Source organism: Electrona antarctica (assembly GCF_951216825.1).
Source record: "Electrona antarctica genome assembly, chromosome: 22".
In the NCBI taxonomy this organism is placed as follows: domain Eukaryota; kingdom Metazoa; phylum Chordata; class Actinopteri; order Myctophiformes; family Myctophidae; genus Electrona; species Electrona antarctica.
The window spans coordinates 12,302,693-12,323,015 of record NC_136805.1 but is presented as its reverse complement, the minus strand read 5'-3'; the positions used below and the strand labels follow the sequence as shown (position 1 = coordinate 12,323,015).

At 41.6% G+C, this 20,323-nt stretch overlaps 2 protein-coding genes across 2 annotated transcripts in view; both read right to left on the bottom strand.

Moving 5' to 3' along the window:
- Nucleotides 1–236: 236 nt before the first annotated feature.
- LOC306914982 (RNA polymerase-associated protein RTF1 homolog) lies at nt 237–2,117 on the bottom strand (the record flags this gene model as incomplete). Its single annotated transcript, XM_079492223.1, has 1 exon — nt 237–2,117. The coding sequence occupies one exon, from the start codon at nt 2,115–2,117 to the stop codon at nt 237–239; it is 1,881 nt and encodes a 626-aa protein (XP_079348349.1).
- Nucleotides 2,118–5,831: 3,714 nt separating this feature from the next.
- LOC306914981 (uncharacterized protein) overlaps nt 5,832–20,323 on the bottom strand; it is a gene marked incomplete at its 3' end in the record, with an annotated part of 31,510 nt that continues 17,018 nt past the window's right edge. The window contains exons 3-6 of the mRNA XM_079492222.1: nt 15,321–15,401; nt 9,619–9,694; nt 6,106–6,240; nt 5,832–5,986 (exon numbers count right to left, since the gene is read on the bottom strand). Coding sequence (XP_079348348.1) covers nt 5,832–5,986; nt 6,106–6,240; nt 9,619–9,694; nt 15,321–15,401 — 447 coding nt within the window. The remainder of the gene's footprint in view (nt 5,987–6,105; nt 6,241–9,618; nt 9,695–15,320; nt 15,402–20,323) is intronic.

Genomic DNA, 20,323 nt, shown 5'->3' with positions numbered 1-20,323 from the left:
CAACATATCACAATGTCTTACCGTGTATACAATACAGTCCAACTCCACGGTGACTCCTGCCTGGTCTCATCTGTCAACCTGCCCAGGGAGACCTGATCCGATCGCACAGCTTCCCACACTGGCCTCATACATATCCTGCACCACTCTGACGTATATTTGTCACTGCATCCTTCCAATCTTCCCATCTGTCATATGACATAGAGCTTTTGAGCTTGCTGAGATACGGTGCCTATGCATTATGGAACCTGTAGGTCAATATTAATATCAAAATCATGTGCTTTGAATAGGTCTTCTGAGAGATCACTGGTTGTTTTTGGTGCATCTTTCTGTTGTCCCTTTAAGTTCTTGTCTCCAGAGTTGGGATCTTGTCCTTCTGACCCTAAACCACCATATTTCTGGTTTAGGTGAACGAGGATTGCTGCATCTACTGAGGGGTCTTTGACATTAGACACCATGGTGGGCTTGCATGGTCTTCGGGTGAAAGGGTCTAAATGTTGGTTTTTGACGTGTGCTTCAGTAGTTGCGTTGTTCAGAGTCTTTTCTGACAACGCATTGTTCCAATTTCTGTTCCGCTTATTGATATTGCTGATGGCATGAATGCTGCTTTTGGTGGTCCTCTGCCTTTCCAGTGCATCAGCTATTATCTCCAGCTCATTCAGTTCATCCTGGATCACTTTCGCTGTATCACTGTCTCCTCTGTCTTCTGCTTTGGCCTTATCTGTGAGGAGCTGAGTTTTCTTCTTGGCATAATTTTGTGGAGCCTTACGGAATCTGTCCTTCTCTTTCACAATATCTTCTATGTCTTTGTCATTCAATTTATAGTGCATAGCCTCTATGATGGACTGCTCCTTTTTTGTGATATGGTGAAGAGTTGGGAGTTGCATCCCGACGACCGTCATTGCCTCTTTCCACTTTCTAAACTCACTTTCTGTGAACTCTTGATTTGACACAAACTCAAGTCTGAAGACGCGCGTGTCGCCTCCATGCCGTAGTCTCAAGCCTTTGTTCGTTTTTGTTGATCCAAGCTCGTAAACTTTAGATGTCTCTACCACATCCATTATTTCAGAAATCCTGTAAGCTGGTTTACTACTACTGCTCCCAATGCCTATCCGAACAAAGCAACCAGTTACAGTCTTGGCAAAGAAGGGCATGTGGCACCAAAGTTGCAGCTTGTGTCTGGACAGGCGGATTCTGTTGAGTTCATCTGGGAGTGATACCGGTTGAGACTTTGGAGTCTGCTCTTTTTTACCATTGGATGAAGACGAGCTTGAACTCTGGTCACTCTTTATAGATAATTTGTCATCCTCCTCTTCATCTTCAGAATACACCTCGCTGGTCTTCAGAATCCCACCCTTAGCCAGACGTTCAGTAGTTCTGTCTTTCTTCTTGTCACGTTCAGCTTTTAGGTCCTCCATGGCCAGGGACTTTTTGTCAGGTTTTTCGTCAGGTTTGGACGGTCTCTCCTTGTGCTGTGTCATGACGACCACTTGTGTGTCTTGGAGCTGAGATGTCTTCCCGTTTTCTTTCTCTTCTTCTTCCTGCTGCTTTGTCTTCTCCTTTTTCCTTTTCTTGTCAGCCTTCACCTTTTTTGCTATTTCAAACCGCGTCTTCAGCACCTTTCTCTTCTCAAATCGGTTGAACAGCTCCATTTCCCTTTCCTTCTGCGTCATCTTCTCCAGCCAAGCTCTGTCCTCCTCATCTCCCATCATGTCATCACCGTAACCATCCTGGAACACTTCCTCTGAGTCTGACTTGGATCTGTTGCTGCTCTCAGAGTCCGACACCTCGCTCTCCTCCAGCACAGAACTCTTAGCTGAACTGTCTCCATCGGAGCTACCAGACTCTGCTGCTTTATTCACTGTATTGTTTTCTGTGTTCGACCCTTTCTGTTGCTTAACCTTACGCTTCCTCTTCCCTTTGGTGCCAGTGGCGGTCCACTCTTCACTATCCGCTGTCTCAGAGTATATAGCAGCAGCAGCAGGCCTAGTTACTGACTCTTCCTGTTCACTTGGGTCAATTCTCTTCCTCTTTGCCAATGACAAAAGCGCCTGATCTAAGTTACTGTCGCCAGCACTGTCTCTGTCAGAGTCGGAGTCAATCGGGTCACAACAAGCCATGATTAGCTAGAAAGTTGTTTTGTCTTCGTGGTTCTTGATCTGTCGTCCTGAGATGAAATTTACATGGAAGCATGCATACTTCATCTACAACACCTTATATGCTGTTCTGGTGTGATGTCACACGCAACACGAACTGTTACCTGGATACAGGTGATGTACAGGAGTGCCCAATATGTCACATGTGGGTTTTTTTGCTCAATGGTGGGGGAAACAAAATAAACCGTTTTCTCCATTTCAAAGAGTTGTTATTGTGGCTTTCTGTAGGTTAAATAAATGTAAAACATCCACAATCCAACTTTTATTATACCTATATCCTATATTAAAATTCTCCTTATGGAGTGTGTTGCCTACATGGGCATATACTGATGACAACGGGGATCTCCATATACGGGCATAAAAGGGGCAAGGTCTGATAGATAATTTGGAGTTATGGTAGATCTGTTAGTTTGGTGGATGGAATTGTCAATGTTCCCTTTGGCCCAGACCGTGTTCCTTATAGGTCATATTTTGTCATCTTGCCCTTTTATCATCAGTTTACTCCTAGCCTACTGCCTGTTTACTCCGGGTTGTTCTCCTTATCCTATTTATGTCATGTCACCATCCACATGCCTAATTATCTCAGACCTATATTATCCTATATTATTTTATCATATTTATATTATGGATTTCCTGACGCCACATTCAGATTTAATATCTTGTTGACTCCTTATTCAGTCTCCATACTGTCTGCCTGTAGCCACAAAACTCGCATACTGAGAGGTCTATTTTGATATAAGACTGCATGCATTTGACCTTGGTGTCTAGTGAGAAAGAAGATAGGAGTATTTATCTCTGTCGAGAGTTTACAGCTAGCAGGGAAAGAATGTTATCTTCAGGTTGCCATAGCAACGCCAGCCTCTGTGCTTTCCCGGTTTATGGCCCTCAATGACGGAACCAAGGGAGCTGGCATGATACCAGTCTCATCATCCATGTGCTGGTCCAATGAGCGCTTGACAACCAGTGCCAGCGTGGCATAGTGCGGAAATTAACTGTCTAATCAGCCAATGAAAGTTTATCAACAACTGACGTGATCAACAGTATTAATGCCTGTGACATGAATTGTCCGGGAGAGACGACCCTGTGCTTTTTGGTGGCACAGGGATTAAGATTATGTAATTTGGCTGTATGTGAGTATCTGTTCTGTCTCTCAGATCTGGAAAATGAATCGACTAAACCATAATGTTTCTGACTGGACAATCATTCTTCTGGTGGACTCATCTTTTTAATTGAGTACTTAAGGTATTTTTCTAAAAGAGTATTTCCTGCTTAAAGTAATCCTGTTAAAGCTAATTGTGAACTTGGTCATCTAAAAGATTTGGTAACCATTTGTTACCATTGTGGTTCTGAGTATTTATTGGTACTCTTTGATTACTTTCTTACAAGTATTTTTACAGTTATAGCTCTGTGCAGCTCAGTAATTCAGTTATACAGTCCTTTATATCATTGGTGAATCATTAATTGTCCCTTCTGCATTTTATATGCAACTAATTGGTTTTATCTTAATTATAATTCCAACCAATTGGTCTTCGAGCCTTCCCTTATCTGTTATCTACATATTTATGTATCAAGGTCTGTCAAATATCCGGTTAAAAGGGGCAAGGTCTGAAAAATATCCGGTTATTTTAAATGTACTGCTTTAGTTTCCTTGCTGTAGAGTGTAGAAGAATGACGACTACACATCCCAATCCCGTCTAACACATTGACAATGCATTCCCATGGTGTGGCACCACACCTGACCAGCCCCTATATTATGTGTGCCTGCCACAGGCACAGACATAAACACAGAGACTGATGAGAATGAACTGTTAACGATTTTGAACAAAAATGTGAAAATATTAAAATGTACAAAGTGGGCTGTATTTGTCTGTAGATACATTCAGCTTTGTTGGTGGTTTACTGTTAGACGGATGTTAGGTTCCGTCTAACGGATGTTCTTAGTTTACTCATGACTATTTATGTATTTGATGTATTACCTTGTGTTGCCTAAATTGTACATTGTAAAAACCCAACTTTGAACCTGGTGGTTGAGTTTGACAACTAAGAAAAGAATGTAGGAATGTTTCAATCGGTAGGCTACCCCTTGAATGTATTTTTAATCAAAGCAATACAAAAACATTTGACAGTTTTAACCCCATATAGTGCCTGTACCGTTAATATTGAGACATGCTTGGATAGTTGGATCAGATGATAATGGAACTGCCATTGTATCATAAAACATTACCAATATTGACCACTAGGTGTCAGTAGAAGGCCTCCACAGATGGTGGGTTGAAGAAACCAAAAGCCAGTCTGATTCTGGCTTTGAAGGGTCAAAGAACAAAAGACCTACTGCTAACACCTACTGTACAGTGAATCTATGTTTCCCGGTGGAAAAGCACATCATTAACCACTTAGAAATAAACCATTCTTTTGTCTACACATCAAATAGTGAAGACAGCCGAGCCGATCTACAAGCTCAGAATGCATCTTGAGGTTCATGTGGTAAATGCATATGCAGTATATTGAAGTATAACATTATTTGCACTACATTACAAACCCATAGACACAAATACAGGCAAACAGAATAACCCTGATAATATAGTCCTTTTATTAGCAATTAACAAAACATAGCTTAGGCCTATATAGTAAATGAATGAATAATGTGTACATGATTAACTAGAGAACCCCCACCCCTTGTCATGCATACTATTCCACATGCAAAATGCTAATTTCCTCTATGATCAATGCATTACAAAAACACTTTATATCATGTCAAAGCAATAAATTGTGCTTCCCGGTGGCTGTTGTGTGACTGGTTCAATTTAGTCTGGTGGGTCGTGGCTTGAATTCAAAGTGTCCCAGATGCTGCCTGCATTTTAAAGTGTCTTAACTTGAGCTGGTTCACACTTTCTTTGGTTTTACTTTTAACCCACGATAGGAAGCCCTTTTACAAGTATACATCTGTTCCATTTCAAAAGTATACACGAACCAAGGGGAATGGTCACACTCCTATTTGAGTGTGATAATAAAAAAAAGAAAAAGAAAACTATGTCGAGTGTTGATTGGCATTACATTAAAACCTTTCAACTTTAGTTGAAACGTTCAACAAAACCAAGAATTCAGAGCATGTAACATCCTGTGCTTATATTTGCTTAACCCTGCCATAAAACCACGGTTTCACAGAAAGATGTGATTGATTGATTGATTGATTGATTGATTGATTGATTGATTGATTGATTGATTGATTGATGTCACTGTTCCATGATTCAGCTTTGAAAGCAGTGTTGTCTGCCGGTGATGCTGAGGTGATGCTGATTCACAATGACAAACAGGTTAGGGGTTCAGCCTAGCTCTAGCTTGCTCAAGAGCACCAGACACCACCAACAACAACAACAATAACGACATACACGGCTGGTTGATGGGTGTGTTGCATGACATCAAACTCGGGAATTTCTTGTCTGTCACAGAATAATCTCTGCAACCACCTCTACAAAAATACGACATAGAAGATATACGTATTACGCACTGTAGCCTGCTGGGAAATCTGCTCACGTCTTTCCTTCACACACGCACACAAGCACGCACGCACGCACACACGCACTCACAAACATGCATACATGTAATAGTCCCACGCCATCGTCAATACAAGATTGTTTAAGATAAAAAACGTGTTGAACATGAGTATCGCTCATTTGGTCATTCTTCTTCCTTCCCTCCCTCTCTCTCCTTCGCCTCGTCCTCGTCCTCGTCTTCGTCTCCGTGGTGGTGGCGTGCGAGGAGGGTGTGGTGGCAGCTGGATGGCCCTTTTGGCTCCGACCGATCCCTCGCCGGTCTGCTATCGTCGGCCACGTCTGAAGAGAAAAGGAATTTCAATGTCAGAGGTTCAGCTGACCATGCGCCTGTCCAGGTGCATATAGAACGTAAAATCAAGATTGTTCATTAAAACTCCCAAGAGCTGTACAGCACCCACCAACAGCTGTAGGCATACGATGGCTCTCCTCGCTCTCCTCCTCCTCTTCTTCAGAAGAGAGCTCGTCTTTGTCTTCAGAGCCACAGGAACTCATGCCCAGTGCCAGCAGGTGCTTCTGCGCCATCATCTGCACGGCTGTCCACAAAATCACAATCAGAATCGTCTTTATTGTCACATCACAGTTTAAGTAAGAAAGTGGGTGAAATTAGTTTTTGGTGCATAATTCCCATTGTGTTATTTTTTCCAAGAAAACAAAGAAAGGGAGGAAGAGAGAGGGGAGGGATTAGGAGGTCAAGGCAAGAAAGAACATTTAGAAGCTCGTTCCACACACAAACAGCACACTCGTGGCCCGGGCGGCAAGTGTAGCGGTCCGGGCACCTAGGCTGCTAAGCCTAGTTCGACTCCCGATCCCGACGACCTTTGCCGCGTGTCAACCCCCCCATCTCTCTCCCCATTTCCTGTCACCATACTGTACAGTACACTATCCAATAAATGCCTGAAAAGCCTGAAAAATATCTTTTTAAAAAACAGCACAGGTCTCTCTTAGCTAATTTCACAAATGGCACAGACGTAGGGTCTCTCTTATCTTATTTACAACCAAGGGGTCTCTTCTCCCACGAGAAAAAGAGACCCCTAGAGAATCCGCAAGTTAAGAGATCAGTAATGATTAATAACTAAGCTGCCGTAAGTGATAAGTGAAAACTATAGTGTTAAATATCTATATATTCTTTATATTCCCATAGCAATCATGGTTGTGTTTGTTCAAGATGGAGTGCCGTGATTTTTTTCCACCCTAAAACATGATCATCAGGTCTTATTGTTATATAAGGAGGTATAATTTTTTCAAAAAAAGTGTACAGTATTTGTTAAAATGTTGTTTTTATGTGGGCCGCCCACCAGTTCATTAAGTATGCCTGGTTTGCCTGGTGGGTGGTGATGGATCACTGGTGATCCACCTGAACTTAAGCCACACCCACAGCTGTAGTTGTATGATAAAGGGGGAGGGGTTAGGGGAGGGGCTGATAGTGTGATGTCACTGTATTACTGTTTATTTCATTGGCCTGTTTGACTGTCAAGGGTTCAGCCTCCAGGAGGAAACCTTAAATACAAAGTTAATACACCATTGCACATAAAAACGACTCCAGGGTGTCTAATGAAGTACTGTCACCTAATAGACACATGAAAAACTGGAAAAATACAAAAATTGTGGCATTCCATCTTTCAATAACAGGGGACTCTCTTGTCTTTACAGCTCTCTAGTAAATCTCGTAAACAATTTCATCCAAGATGAGGAGACCCCTCTTACTGTTTTAATAAAAAATATCACTTACTGTACAACACCTTTAATTAACGTCTAATGTTTTGGGGAATATTCAAGGATTTGTTTGACATTCTTTCCTGATCATCACAAGAGCAACATCCTGTCCCGGAACACTAATGACCTTCATTCACTGTACTCTTATATTTTTATACTTTTTCTCTTATCTTGTGGTGTATGCTATATTTGTGTTCGAAGAGCAACGCACCGAGAACGTACTTGACAAATAATCAAGTGGTTAAAATATAGATTTTAACTTAAGGTGGATGTGTGTGCTTCACTTTTCACTACACCTGGACTAGTCTCACGGCACAATAGTGTGCCTCCCTCAGCACACCGTTTGGGAACCACTGTACACTGTGGAGTTTTGGAAGGGTACTCTTCACAAACACGTGAAAGTGGTCCAGTCAACAGGCAGCTTATCTAATTGGTTAGAAAAGTTAAGGCATTTCCTTCCACGTAGCAACCCTGTCATCATCACCACCTCCCTCTGTTGCTGTGCTGACTCATTCTGGAACATTTTCTTATATGCACCACACACACACCCACACGCTCAGGCCCACATGCACCCGTTCGCACACGCACGCACGCACGCACGCACGCACGCACAAACACACACACACGCACACACACACACACACACACCCTACTGCTACAAGGTCACTCTATCCTGTGCTAGGAGGGAGCAGTAAAGTGCACATTGCATAAGCATGCATTTCAATTTTAGCTGCATTTAGCTGTCTCATGTCTAGAATACGTGTAGTGGTAGCAGGGATGCAGACTATACCACAAGTATCTCTTTCTGTTATGAGTTTCCCTGAGCTTATATTCCAAGATCACCTATGTTACTATACCGGCGGTATAAGAACGCACATTAAGAACACGATGGCATCCACATCCATGTTGAAAATGTCACGACGCCTGGCTGCCTGGCTGCATCATCACAGTAGTTACACCACCTCTTCTCTTTATGGTCCAAAATGAGATTATGAAATTAAAAACCCAGGCTTTTTTTTACCATAATGATGAGGAAGGATATGTTGTTGCACTGAACGTGGCTGTGTGTGTGTGTGTGTGTGTGTGTGTGTGTGTGTGTGTGTGTGTGTGTGTGTGTGTGTGTGTGTGTGTGTGTGTTGTGTGTGCACGTGCGTGTGCGTGCGTGCGTGCGTGCGTGCGTGCGTGCGTGCGTGCGTGCGTGCGTGCTCAGGTGGACATGTGTTTTTCCATAAAATGATTACTGGATATACTCAGTGACCGTATGTTTTTATTTTCTAGGTATATGTATACGTGTGTAACTACAGTACTCTGCAGCTGTGTGCTCATTCTATAATCCAGGATGATCCAGCATAGACTCACAGCTGTCGATCCACGGCCCTAATCTCAGCGCATGACCACACACACACACACACACACACACACACACACACACACACACACACACACACACACACACACACACTGCAGACCTTTTTTGGATGGACAAAGTCCAAATGGAATCTGGTCATACAGTCACAACAGAACATGATCTCACAAACACTGTCATTTCCGGTCGCCTGTTAGACACACACGTGTGCACGTACAGTATACTGTAGGCCTATGCACGCACGCACGCACGCACGCACACACACACACACACACACACACACACACACACACACACACACACACACACAACCTTACAGCCACAACAGAATATGATCTCACAAATGCTGTCATTTCCTGTCACCTGTTACATAATAAAAAGAAGGAAAAAAATGAAATGAACATGCACAGACCATAGCACTTCTACAAGCTCACAACATGTTGTGCTGCAACATGTTGTGAGCTTGTAGATCGTCTCTTTTCAGTGTGTGACAGCAGAATGCAACTCTGCTCAGGCATAACTATAATCCCAACCCTTAAACCTAAATCTTTTAACCATAAAACAACCATTTCTCTTGTGAGGACCAGGGAAAATGGTCCTCACAATGTCTATTCATCAAATTCTACTAGACTTGTCTAGTAGAATTTTTGCCCTCAAAAGACATTTTGCCGTCAAAAGTATCCTCTACAAGTACATGCACATGAACATGCACATACACATGCGCACGCACACACACGCACGCACGCGCGCACGCACGCACGTGCACGCACGCGCACACACACACACACACACACACACACGCACACACGCTCACTCGAGGTGGTGTTTGTACCTTTAAGTGAAGGTGGCTGATACACCGACATGTTGACTAGCTTGGCCGCCAAAGATTCACCATCTCCCAAAACCCACTGTGAAAGACAACAAGAGGAAGACAACGGTGTGATGGAACTGAGCTGAAAACAAAAGGAGGTTATTGGAGGTTAAAGGAGGTATATACTGTCTGTGTTACAGGTTGCAGTCCTATATGACTGAAGAAGTTCAAATGACCGAAAGCTTGCATTCAATTTGTGATACTTGCGCACAGTTCTGAGCGGATGTAAGAAATGTAATTTCCCTTCACAAACAATCTCTCTGACTATACCGGTATTTTTTTAAATTCCACTGCTCTTTATTTAAACCATTAAGACCTGAGGCCGATTCTACAAAATAATGCCTTCCTAATTAATGCCTGCCTAAAATGACACAGATGCTTTCCCAGTTTAATGGGTAAAACAAAAAATCTGCCTACTGTATAAACTTCTTGCTGATGCATAAAAGATGAGTTGTAAAGGAAAAGGCAAGCCTGCTATTTTTTTATCTCCATCTTAGCTCATGTGTATCGCCTTGTTTACATTCTGAAAGCTTTCGCCATCGCTTCATTAAATTGTTCCGGGAAATGCCCAAGTTCATCACAATGATGAATTATGCTGACCAAAGAAACAGTACAGCTCTGGGACTTGTGTGAACACTTTTTGGGGGGACAATAGAGTTCTGCCACTTCTGGATATGAGCTATATTTGTTTTGGCAAGATGGACTATTTATACTTCCAGTAGGTGAAATGCATTTTTCAGTCTTATATGGCTGCATATATTAGCATTCTATACAGAATGCGAATATATGCACAAAACATCCACATATATATGGATGTGGATGTTTTGTTTGGATGGAGGAAAGCATCAGGAGTGATATGTGACAGAAGGGTACCAGCAAGAGTGAGGGGGAAGACGTATAACCCTACCCCCCTTAGACAGCACTTCCTAGACTTATATAGCATTTGAAATAGACTTATAGCATGTCATGTAGACAGCACAATAAGTGCATTGTATGTAGTCATAGCACTTCATAGTATATATGTACAGCATAGTATAGCATATATGTGTAGTTTATATGTATAGTGTCATTATATAGATATGTTCTAGTTATAGTTTATATGTATAGTGTCATTATATAGATATGTTCTAGTCACGTTCTTAGCTTACGCATGTTTCGCGATGAATGCATTTTTACATATGTGATGTATTCCCATGCTTTTTGTTCTTGCTTATTGTAAATCGCTCTGGATTAAGAGCGTCTGCTAAATGCCTAAATTGTAAATTGTAAATTGTATAAGATGGTAGTACGGCTTGGAAACGGAGGCACTGACGAAAAGACAGGAGAGGTGGCACGCAGTATTGAGGATGCTACTGTACAACTCTCATTTGGAGTAAAATGGCAGGACAAGATCATAAATGACTACATTTAGAGGATCAGCCGACGTTAGAAGGTTTGGCTTTAAAGCATCCACCCCGATTGGAATTAGCCAAAAGAAATGTGGAGGTACTCATGATACAAACAACAGTTCAAATGAATGCAAATGAATCACACAAAATAAACGCTTCCGGTGTGTTAGGAGTCGGACCATAAGAAAATAAAATCACACCCGTGTGAACTGAGTGGTGCAACTACACATTTATTGTTATAGTTACTGTACATTAAAAACAGTTTTTGGTTGCTAACCATAGCAACCATGCTCGTTTTTTTGGTACGAACAAACACGGGTACACGGGTACAAAGCCAGTTGTTGGAGTGGTTTACACCACTCAAAAAAATATATAATTGTGATGTCGGAAGAAAGGACACCCAGAATGAACTGAATGACATACATTTTAGTCACAAGCCTTGGATTTGAGATGACGTAATGTTACGTCAATTGTGGTCAATATATTAATAATAAAAGGAATGGTTTGGGACATACACTGTCTATTTTGCATTGATGGTCATATCTGTGTTTGTTCCTACCCCCCATTTCCAGTGTGTCACACACACGCTACCATCGCAGCTGTTCCCGCGCGGGTAAGGACCCCATGTCCTCCATGCCAGTGGCCGGCGGGGCGACCGGAGGGAATGGCACACAAGAACATGGAGGAGGATGCGGACGAGGGAGGCTGGAGGAGCTAGAGGGGATGAGGGAGGAGCTAGCCAAGAGAAAGGAGGAGCTAGAGAGGAGAAAGGAGGAGCTAGCATTGATGGAGGCGGAGCTAAAGAGGATAGAGAAGGAGCTAACGATGATGGAGGAGGAGCTAGCGAGGAAAGAGGAGGAGTACAGCCAGATTCTCAGAATTGAGGAGGAGCTTGGACAACACGACAATGATTGTAGTGACTGACCCTCCTGAGTTAGTATGTTTTTGGCCAGATGGCTGGGGTTAACGGTAGGCCTACTGTAAGTGATATTTTTTGGTTAAAAGGTTAAAGAAAGGAGTAGTTCAACCAAAACAATAACTTATTTTCTATGAAGCCTTGAATTCATGGAGATTTTTGAGGGGTGCTATTGAGGGTCGTTAGCCCCTACAATGCATGGCTCACCGAAATTACATCATGTGGCAGTCTATTGACTTTTAATATTTGTTTACTTTAGAGCACTTTTAACAAAAAACATTTGGACTTTAATGTTTGTTTAGTGGACTAAATGCTGACGTGAGACGTCATATGGTCGATATAAATGCAACTGGTAAGTAATTCCGTTTCATACAATAACACAATGCACTCACGTCTCGTGGAGGACGATGAGGATGATGATGGTGGCAGACTGTCAGCAACACCACTAAAGCACGAGAAAGAAATTGACCTTCTTGGACAGTATGACAGAGGAAATGATCGGGAACCATCAACCACAGTTGGCACCCCTCACTTCACACAAGTGTGATTTTATTTGTATTTATTTTTTTGTCACATACCTAACCTAAGCCATCAAAGTATTGGCTTAGGAATGCAACCGGTCATCAAATTATTAAAAACAATTCAAGGCTTCATCGGGTAATTGCATACTACTCCTACTCCTAAAGCACTATATTCAGATAGTAATCATTTCTATAGAATGTTTTCTCAGTAAAAGGGGTCCACCGTCTCTTCTCTAGCTCTTTAGTATCACACCTGTGTGAAGTGAGGGTTCTCTAATCATCGTACATCATCATACATCATCATCAAGAATGGTGGTCCCTTATTGGCCAAGGGTTCCCCACTGACATACATACCATTTTTTGAGTGGTGTAAACCACTCCTACAACTGGCTTTGTTAGTTTACGTGTCTGTCCGTACCAAAAACAATTAGCATGGTTGCTATGGTCACCCAGTTCACACGGGTGTGATTTCAGCTTTGTTAGGTTATGTGTCTGTTCGTACCAAAAAAATGAGCATGGTTGCTATGGTCACCCAGTTCACACGGGTGTGATTTCATTACGTCAGACATTACGTCAGACCACAGCTGATCAGTCTATATAAGACCTTACACCACTCAGTTCACACGGGTGTGATTTTTAATGTTTGTTCAGGCAACACAAACATTAGTTCTCCGTTCATTGTCAATGGCATTTTTGAGTGGTGTAAACCACTCCTACAACTGGCTTTTGTGTGCAGAAAAAAATGAGCATGGTTGCTATGTTCAAAATAATTTCTGACGTAATTAAATCACACCCGGGTGAACTGGATGACCGTAGCAACCATGGTCATTTTTTCTGCACAAAAAAAGCCAGTTGTGAAATCACATCCGGGTGTGATTTCATTACGTCAGATCAGAGCTGATCAGGCTATATAATACCTTCATTACGTCAGACATTACGTCAGACCACAGCTGATCATGCTATATAAAACCTTACACCACTCAGTTCACACGGGTGTGATTTTTGTTCAGGCAACACAAACATTAGTTCTCTGTTCATTGTCAATGGCATTTTTAATGTTTGTTCAGACAACACAAACATTAGTTCTCTGTTCATTGTCAATGGCATTTTTAATGTTTGTTCAGGCAACACAAACATTAGTTCTCTGTTCATTGTCAATGGCATTTTTAATGTTTGTTCAGGCAACACAAACATTAGTTCTCTGTTCATTGTCAATGGCATTTTTAATGTTTGTTCAGGCAACACAAACATTAGTTCTCCGTTCATTGTCAATGGCATTTTTAATGTTTGTTCAGGCAACACAAACATTAGTTCTCTGTTCATTGTCAATGGCATTTTTAATGTTTGTTCAGGCAACACAAACATTAGTTCTCCGTTCATTGTCAATGGCATTTTTAATGTTTGTTCAGGCAACACAAACATTAGTTCTCTGTTCATTGTCAATGGCATTTTTAATGTTTGTTCAGGCAACACAAACATTAGTTCTCTGTTCATTGTCAATGGCATTTTTAATGTTTGTTCAGACAACACAAACATTAGTTCTCTGTTCATTGTCAATGGCATTTTTAATGTTTGTTCAGACAACACAAACATTAGTTCTCTGTTCATTGTCAATGGCATTTCTAATGTTTGTTCAGCTGTATATAGGACCTCAATAATCAGAAAATACTGCTCGTTTGTGTCATAATTTCCAATTACTTCACTTGTTTACACTGTATCCTGATTGGATACATTTTTTATCCAATACATTTTTTACCAAAGAGCTGGAGAGACAGGGAGAACCTCTATAGCAATATAGCGAGTACTATGATAATATAGAGCTATTTAACCAAATACCACTTACCCTACCTCTGTACACTACAGACTCAAGTACACATGCAGTTCTTCCTTACTTACCGTAGTTAACTTTGTTTTCAAATATGATGCTTTGTATGGTCCCGTTAATATTAACCTTGCAGCAATATTTTAAAAAGATGCATCATTAGTCCTCATGTCATGATAGGATTATTAAGGCCAGGCAATTTTCTCAATTTGCAGAATGGTCGGATTTTGTCCCCTCTGCAATTTTCTCAATTTGTAGAATGGTCGGATTTTGTCCCCTCTCATTGCGTTATGCCAACTTGCCAAGTCCATGGATGGACTTTTAATGTTTGGTAAAACAAATTACCAGGTGCCCCTCACTTTTTTGAGGGTCGCTAGCCCCTACTATATTCAGGTATAGTGCAAACAATTAAATGCCATTGACAATGAATGGAGAATTTACATCATATGTGTCTGAGCAAATCAGTATATTTTTGTCCCACACATTCCTATTGACAATTCCTATATGTAGACGAGCAAATTGGCTAATTATATCCTACACAAAGATTACATTCCCATTGACAATGAATAGAGGATGTACGATGATAAGAGCGCCCCTCACTTCACACGGGTGTGATTTATTCCCTTCTAAACCAAATCTCTTCAACAAAAATAACCTAATCTAAAGCTCTGCTAAGCTCGCCTGTTTTCACCAAATGTGCTTCTATAGTAGGTTATGACATTCCCAAAATAGGGAGGCTACAACAACTTGCCTTTATTCCTTCCTTGCCTTAGGCAGAACTCGTACCATAAATAGAGCTGAAACATTAGGCCTGGGTTTTTAAGGGCCCTGGGCTGGATAGAGGCCCTCAAAGGAGCCATGTTTTTCTTGTTTAACATGTGTCGATGTGTGATGGTGTCCTGGGGCGCAAAACAGCTAATCTGAGCTGGACCTACTGGTTCAAACTGAACAGAGAGCTGAAGATAAACATGCTTTAACCTCCTTCTGAACTCCTTGCTGTGGGAGTTGTGTCGTACCTGCTGAGGTTCTTCATCAGGGGATGGGTCTGTCTCTGTCAGCCTGAACAATGTGGCTGGTGTCGGTCTCCTCCGCCGAATCTAAGAGAAGAGAGAGAGATAGCTATGTTGAATATTAAAAGGGCTGGCATTATAAGCTGAGGCTTCTGCCAAACACTCCCTTTTGGTCAACAAAAATATATATACCCTGAATACATTGTATAAGGTGTGTTTATTTTAAATGACCAATAAACTTGAACTTGAAACTTGAAAGAAACAGTCAGCATCACCTACGCTCTTCACTATTACACTACAATGTGTGTTTGTGTCTCTCTGAGATAGATAAATCATCTTGAGAGTTTGAATGTAATTTCAAGACAATAGTTTGACCTCCTCCCCACCTCGACTTGACTTTTTGAAAGTGAATAAAGTGTGGATGCACAGAACATTTACACTATGAATGTGGAATAATAACACAGTACGTAAGGTATTGGAATCCATGGCAGCCATGACCTGCATACAAACTCTAAGAACAATCTGGACTGGCGTGTCTGGACTGTGTGTCCTCATATCTTGTTCCTATCTAATGCCTTGTGAATTACAGGGGACCTCTAAGCCAGACGACAGCTCTGCATCTGAGGAAAGCCATATCCTCACCTACAAATTAATCCCTCCATGGCCTTGCCCCACTGTATCTGTTTGACCTCCTCAAGGACTACACTCCTGAGCGGAACCTGAGATCCTCGGACCATCCGCTAAAAAGCTCTGCGATAGAGCCTTCTTTGTGGCAGCCCCTGCCCTTTGGAACTCTCTCCCCCTGGAGAATCGCCAGATGCCTACATTGGACTCTTTCAAGTCGGCACTGAAGAGACATTTGTTCACTCAGGCTTTTAGCAATTAGTTTGTTGTTTGTATTTTTTCTGTATTGTAAAGCATCCTTGGGTTTCTTGAAAGGCGCTATATAAATTCAAGTTATTATTATCATTATTATTATATCGTTATTTACTGTCCATATCGGTCCCAAATGGGGATTATCCCATCCAAAATAACCTCCTGGTGTACGGGTGACACCAGCATGGACACGACTGAATTACAGTACTCTTCTTGTATACCAGTTACTGATTTATTCCAAATGGGTTCCCAGATTGCTGATTTATTAATCCTTTTGATCAAAGCCCCAATGTGATCGTTTTACCATATCAACATGGGGTATGTATGCTGTGCTCTACTCTATACTGTACTCACAGTACAGCTTGCACTCAGTTTAAGCATTGGAAATAGCAATACAGTTTTTCTACTCCAGTGTTTTCAAACATTAGCAACACTAGCCCTTACCCGTTGTGGAATACTTGCGTTTTCGCATTTTTTATTCACTAATAAATTAATTATTAATTTATAATTTGTTAAATTGGAAAATGGGCTTCGTTAAGACCTCCATATTATTATGGTCAATGCCTGTGTGAAAAGTGGGAGTGATTGGTGCAGGCAGTGAGGAGCTACGGCAGTGTTTCTGACACACAGACATTCAGATTCATTGTCAGAATTATTGTCAGAATTATAGTATGATGATGATGATGATGATTATAGTATGATGATGATATAGTATGATGATAAACAACCCTTTTACAACAACACAGAAAATACAAATGCAAAAAATGCATATTTACCCTATATTGTCAAGTCCTTGTATCAAGAGCTCAAGTCGATCAACTCAACTTTCCTGCATTACCATCTATTATATTTAGACATATGGCAGTTGTTACCTTTGGATCACTCATAATCTATGTTATGAAGAAGGTTTTAGTTCCACACATTTTGGCCAAACACTAAATAATGATTGCGACTGCAGGTCGCAGTTACTATAGAAATGTGCAGGAAGCATGTAATGCAGGAAGCATGTAATGCTTGCATCCGTCACATCACGCTCTTCATGTAATGCTGATGCTGCACACACACAACACACAGGGGCACACGCCACACACAACACACAGGGGCACACGCCACACACAACACACAGGGGCACACGCCACACACAACACACAGGGGCACACGCCACACACAACACACAGGGGCACACGCCACACACAACACACGGGCGACACATGTTTTGCCACTACACACTGCCACCGCCCACTCCAGAAAGTGTCAGCTACAACAGTGGAGAGCTAAGCGTCTATTCCTTCTAAATCTCTGTATATAAATATAGCTAACTCGTCGAATCTCTTATACATCAATATTGTTTTTATAAAATAGTTGGTTTGTGTCTAAGTATTAAGATTATAAAGATCGCCTTTGTCTTTGCTGACTGGCACTCAAAAGGCACTCAAATGAGATGTTAACGTCCTGTAAGTAGACTTAATCATTACAAGTGGCTCTTATTTTGATGAGGAAGTTTCTGCACAGGAAGTCCGTTTCGGTTGTAAACAGCTACGATGGATGAGCTGTCAAAGTGCTAGTCGCCACGTTAGTGACCATAGGCTATTTACAATATGAAAACCATGCATGATCTGTTACTTAAACAATGTAGGTTACACACGTTGGAATTAAACATGGAACCTTCAGCATTAGGTGAGTAATTCATTGTATATGTGTTGGACGTTTGTGGTTGTGCTAATGATAAACGGACACCTGCTGCTAGTGGGATCCTCCTGCTGCTTAATGACACTGTGCAGCTTTGCATCTTTGTATCTTTTGCATCTGCCCGTGTGAAAGCAGCATACCATTGTGGCAGGATACGTACAGGTGCTCGTTTGAGTAGTAGCCAAAAATAATAATGTGCCCCCTTGCTTATATGAGACTATTTAAAATGAAACTTCTATGACAGTGCTGACATAATCCAAAAATAATAATGTGCCCCCTGCTTATATGAGACAATTTAAAATGAAACTTCTATGACAGTGCTGACATAATGAAGTGACATTATTCCAGGAGAGTGGCTCAGCCCTGCGGTCGCTCTCGCCTATATTAAGGCGTCTTACTGGTAATACTGATTTATATCCAAGACAAGAGATATATGGTAGAAGACAGATGTAGAGCTTAAACTATACTTGCCCTTGACTAAGAATTGTTTGATCTATTGTTGATGTTGACATCACAACTGAGAACTTCATTGTGTGTGTGTGTGTGTGTGTGTGTGTGTGTGTGTGTGTGTGTGTGTGTGTGTGTGTGTGTGTGTGTGTGTGTGTGTGTGTGTGTGCGTGTGTGTGTGTGTGTGTGTGTGTGTGTGTGTGTGTGTGTGTGTGTGTGTGTGTGTGTGTTCGTGCGTGTGTGTGTGCGTGCATGCGTGTGTGCGTGCGTGCAGAAATTGCATTACAGTTTCCACTGGTTCCTCTGGTGTTTGTGCCAACAGCCATAATGCAAAGCAGAGGGTGGCAGCCAGGGTGGCAGCCTTACTGCTGCAGCCTGCTGCCCATTCTCAGTCTCAGTATAGAGGGCTATAGAACAATTCACCCAAAATGTAATCGAGAAGCAAATTCTCGATTCTCGAAGCAAAAAGCTGTTCAATCTATCTATATATCTAAAACACTGAGGGGTTCCTACGTCAAGGGAACAAACAACCACATCTCCACGGCAACCACATTCACTGCCTACCTACAGCAGTGCTGTATTCAAAGGAAATGTCCATAGCCCTTATACAAGTGTAAAGGTTTACCCTTATGGGAGTTAAATTGATGCTTGCTGTGTTTGAGGTCAAAATGTACATTTGCAAAGATACAGTAGATCACAGAATATACTGTAGATACAGTCTATTGTAGCTACAGTGTACAATAGATACAATACACTATATTGCATCACAATATTGCATGTAGATACAGTCAGAATGTAGTAGATCCAGTAAGTTGCAGTATATATTTGTAAATACAATATTGTAGCTACAGAATCATTCATTTTATTTTATTTTATTTTAAAAGAAAGGTAATTGGATGGTAGAATACAACAAAGTCCAGGACGTATTTCCATTGTGGTCCTCCTCTCACGGAGAACACAATCCAAATGAGAACCAGTTAGCTATAATGAATAAAAACCAATTCACATAACAAAACATTACTTCAACTGTCCATTTTAGATGTATCTCCCACCAGTTCTAAAGATAGTGATAGAATTGTTGTCTTCTCATTGCAGGTGCTGTTTAGCCTACACAAGGTTGCATGCAACTCTCTCTGCTGTTAGTCATTCCGAGTCCCTCTGAGAGCATAAACGAAACACTTTAACTGCAGTAGTTGGCGCTAAAAGAATCCCTGAGCGAGCGAAGCTAACCGCCTCGACTTATACGGAACGGAAACTTCTTTGGCTAACAGGGTGGTTTCAAATCAGTCTCAAAATGAAAGAATTCGCACAGGGTGATTCACAAATGCACACGTTCTTTAGTGGCACTTTTGACAACCTAGATTGGCTAGAATGTTGTCAACCTAGATTGGCCCTGCTTACAGTTGAACTGCATTCCCCCTTATTTTCATTGAGTCACAACTCAGATCTCGCTCATTTTTTAAATGTCAAAGTGCTGTGTAACCGACGAAATTCAAGCTTTCATTTGGTATATAGATCATGCGTGTATTGCGTTATCGGTATCAAGCGAAAAGGAAAGTTCGGGAAATCGGATAAAACCCTGTTTGCTGCGCATGAGGTGATGCAACTCAAATGGAATCGCACACAATTCCTGGCACAAGTCATATAACTTCTTTGACTAGACAATTATATAAACACAAGGAAGTGACAGGCACTCACTTCTGCTGATTATAGGAAAATTACAAAGAGATGCGTAGGAGATTAAGGAGAGATGAAGCACCCTGACTGTGGACATCTCCATTGCAGGCACACGCTGCGCGCCGCTCTATACCAAACGAATTTGGCATCACGGCTTAGGGGTGCTTTTAAACTCCACTATGCACCTTCCCAAATGTGTGTGACCAAAATAGCCATTTTGGGGAAAGCGTGCCAACACGCCCATGACCACACCTCTAGGTGCCAATACCGGTGTCGTGTCGGCATAATGGATAGCGGGTGACGCTAGACCAAAATACCAT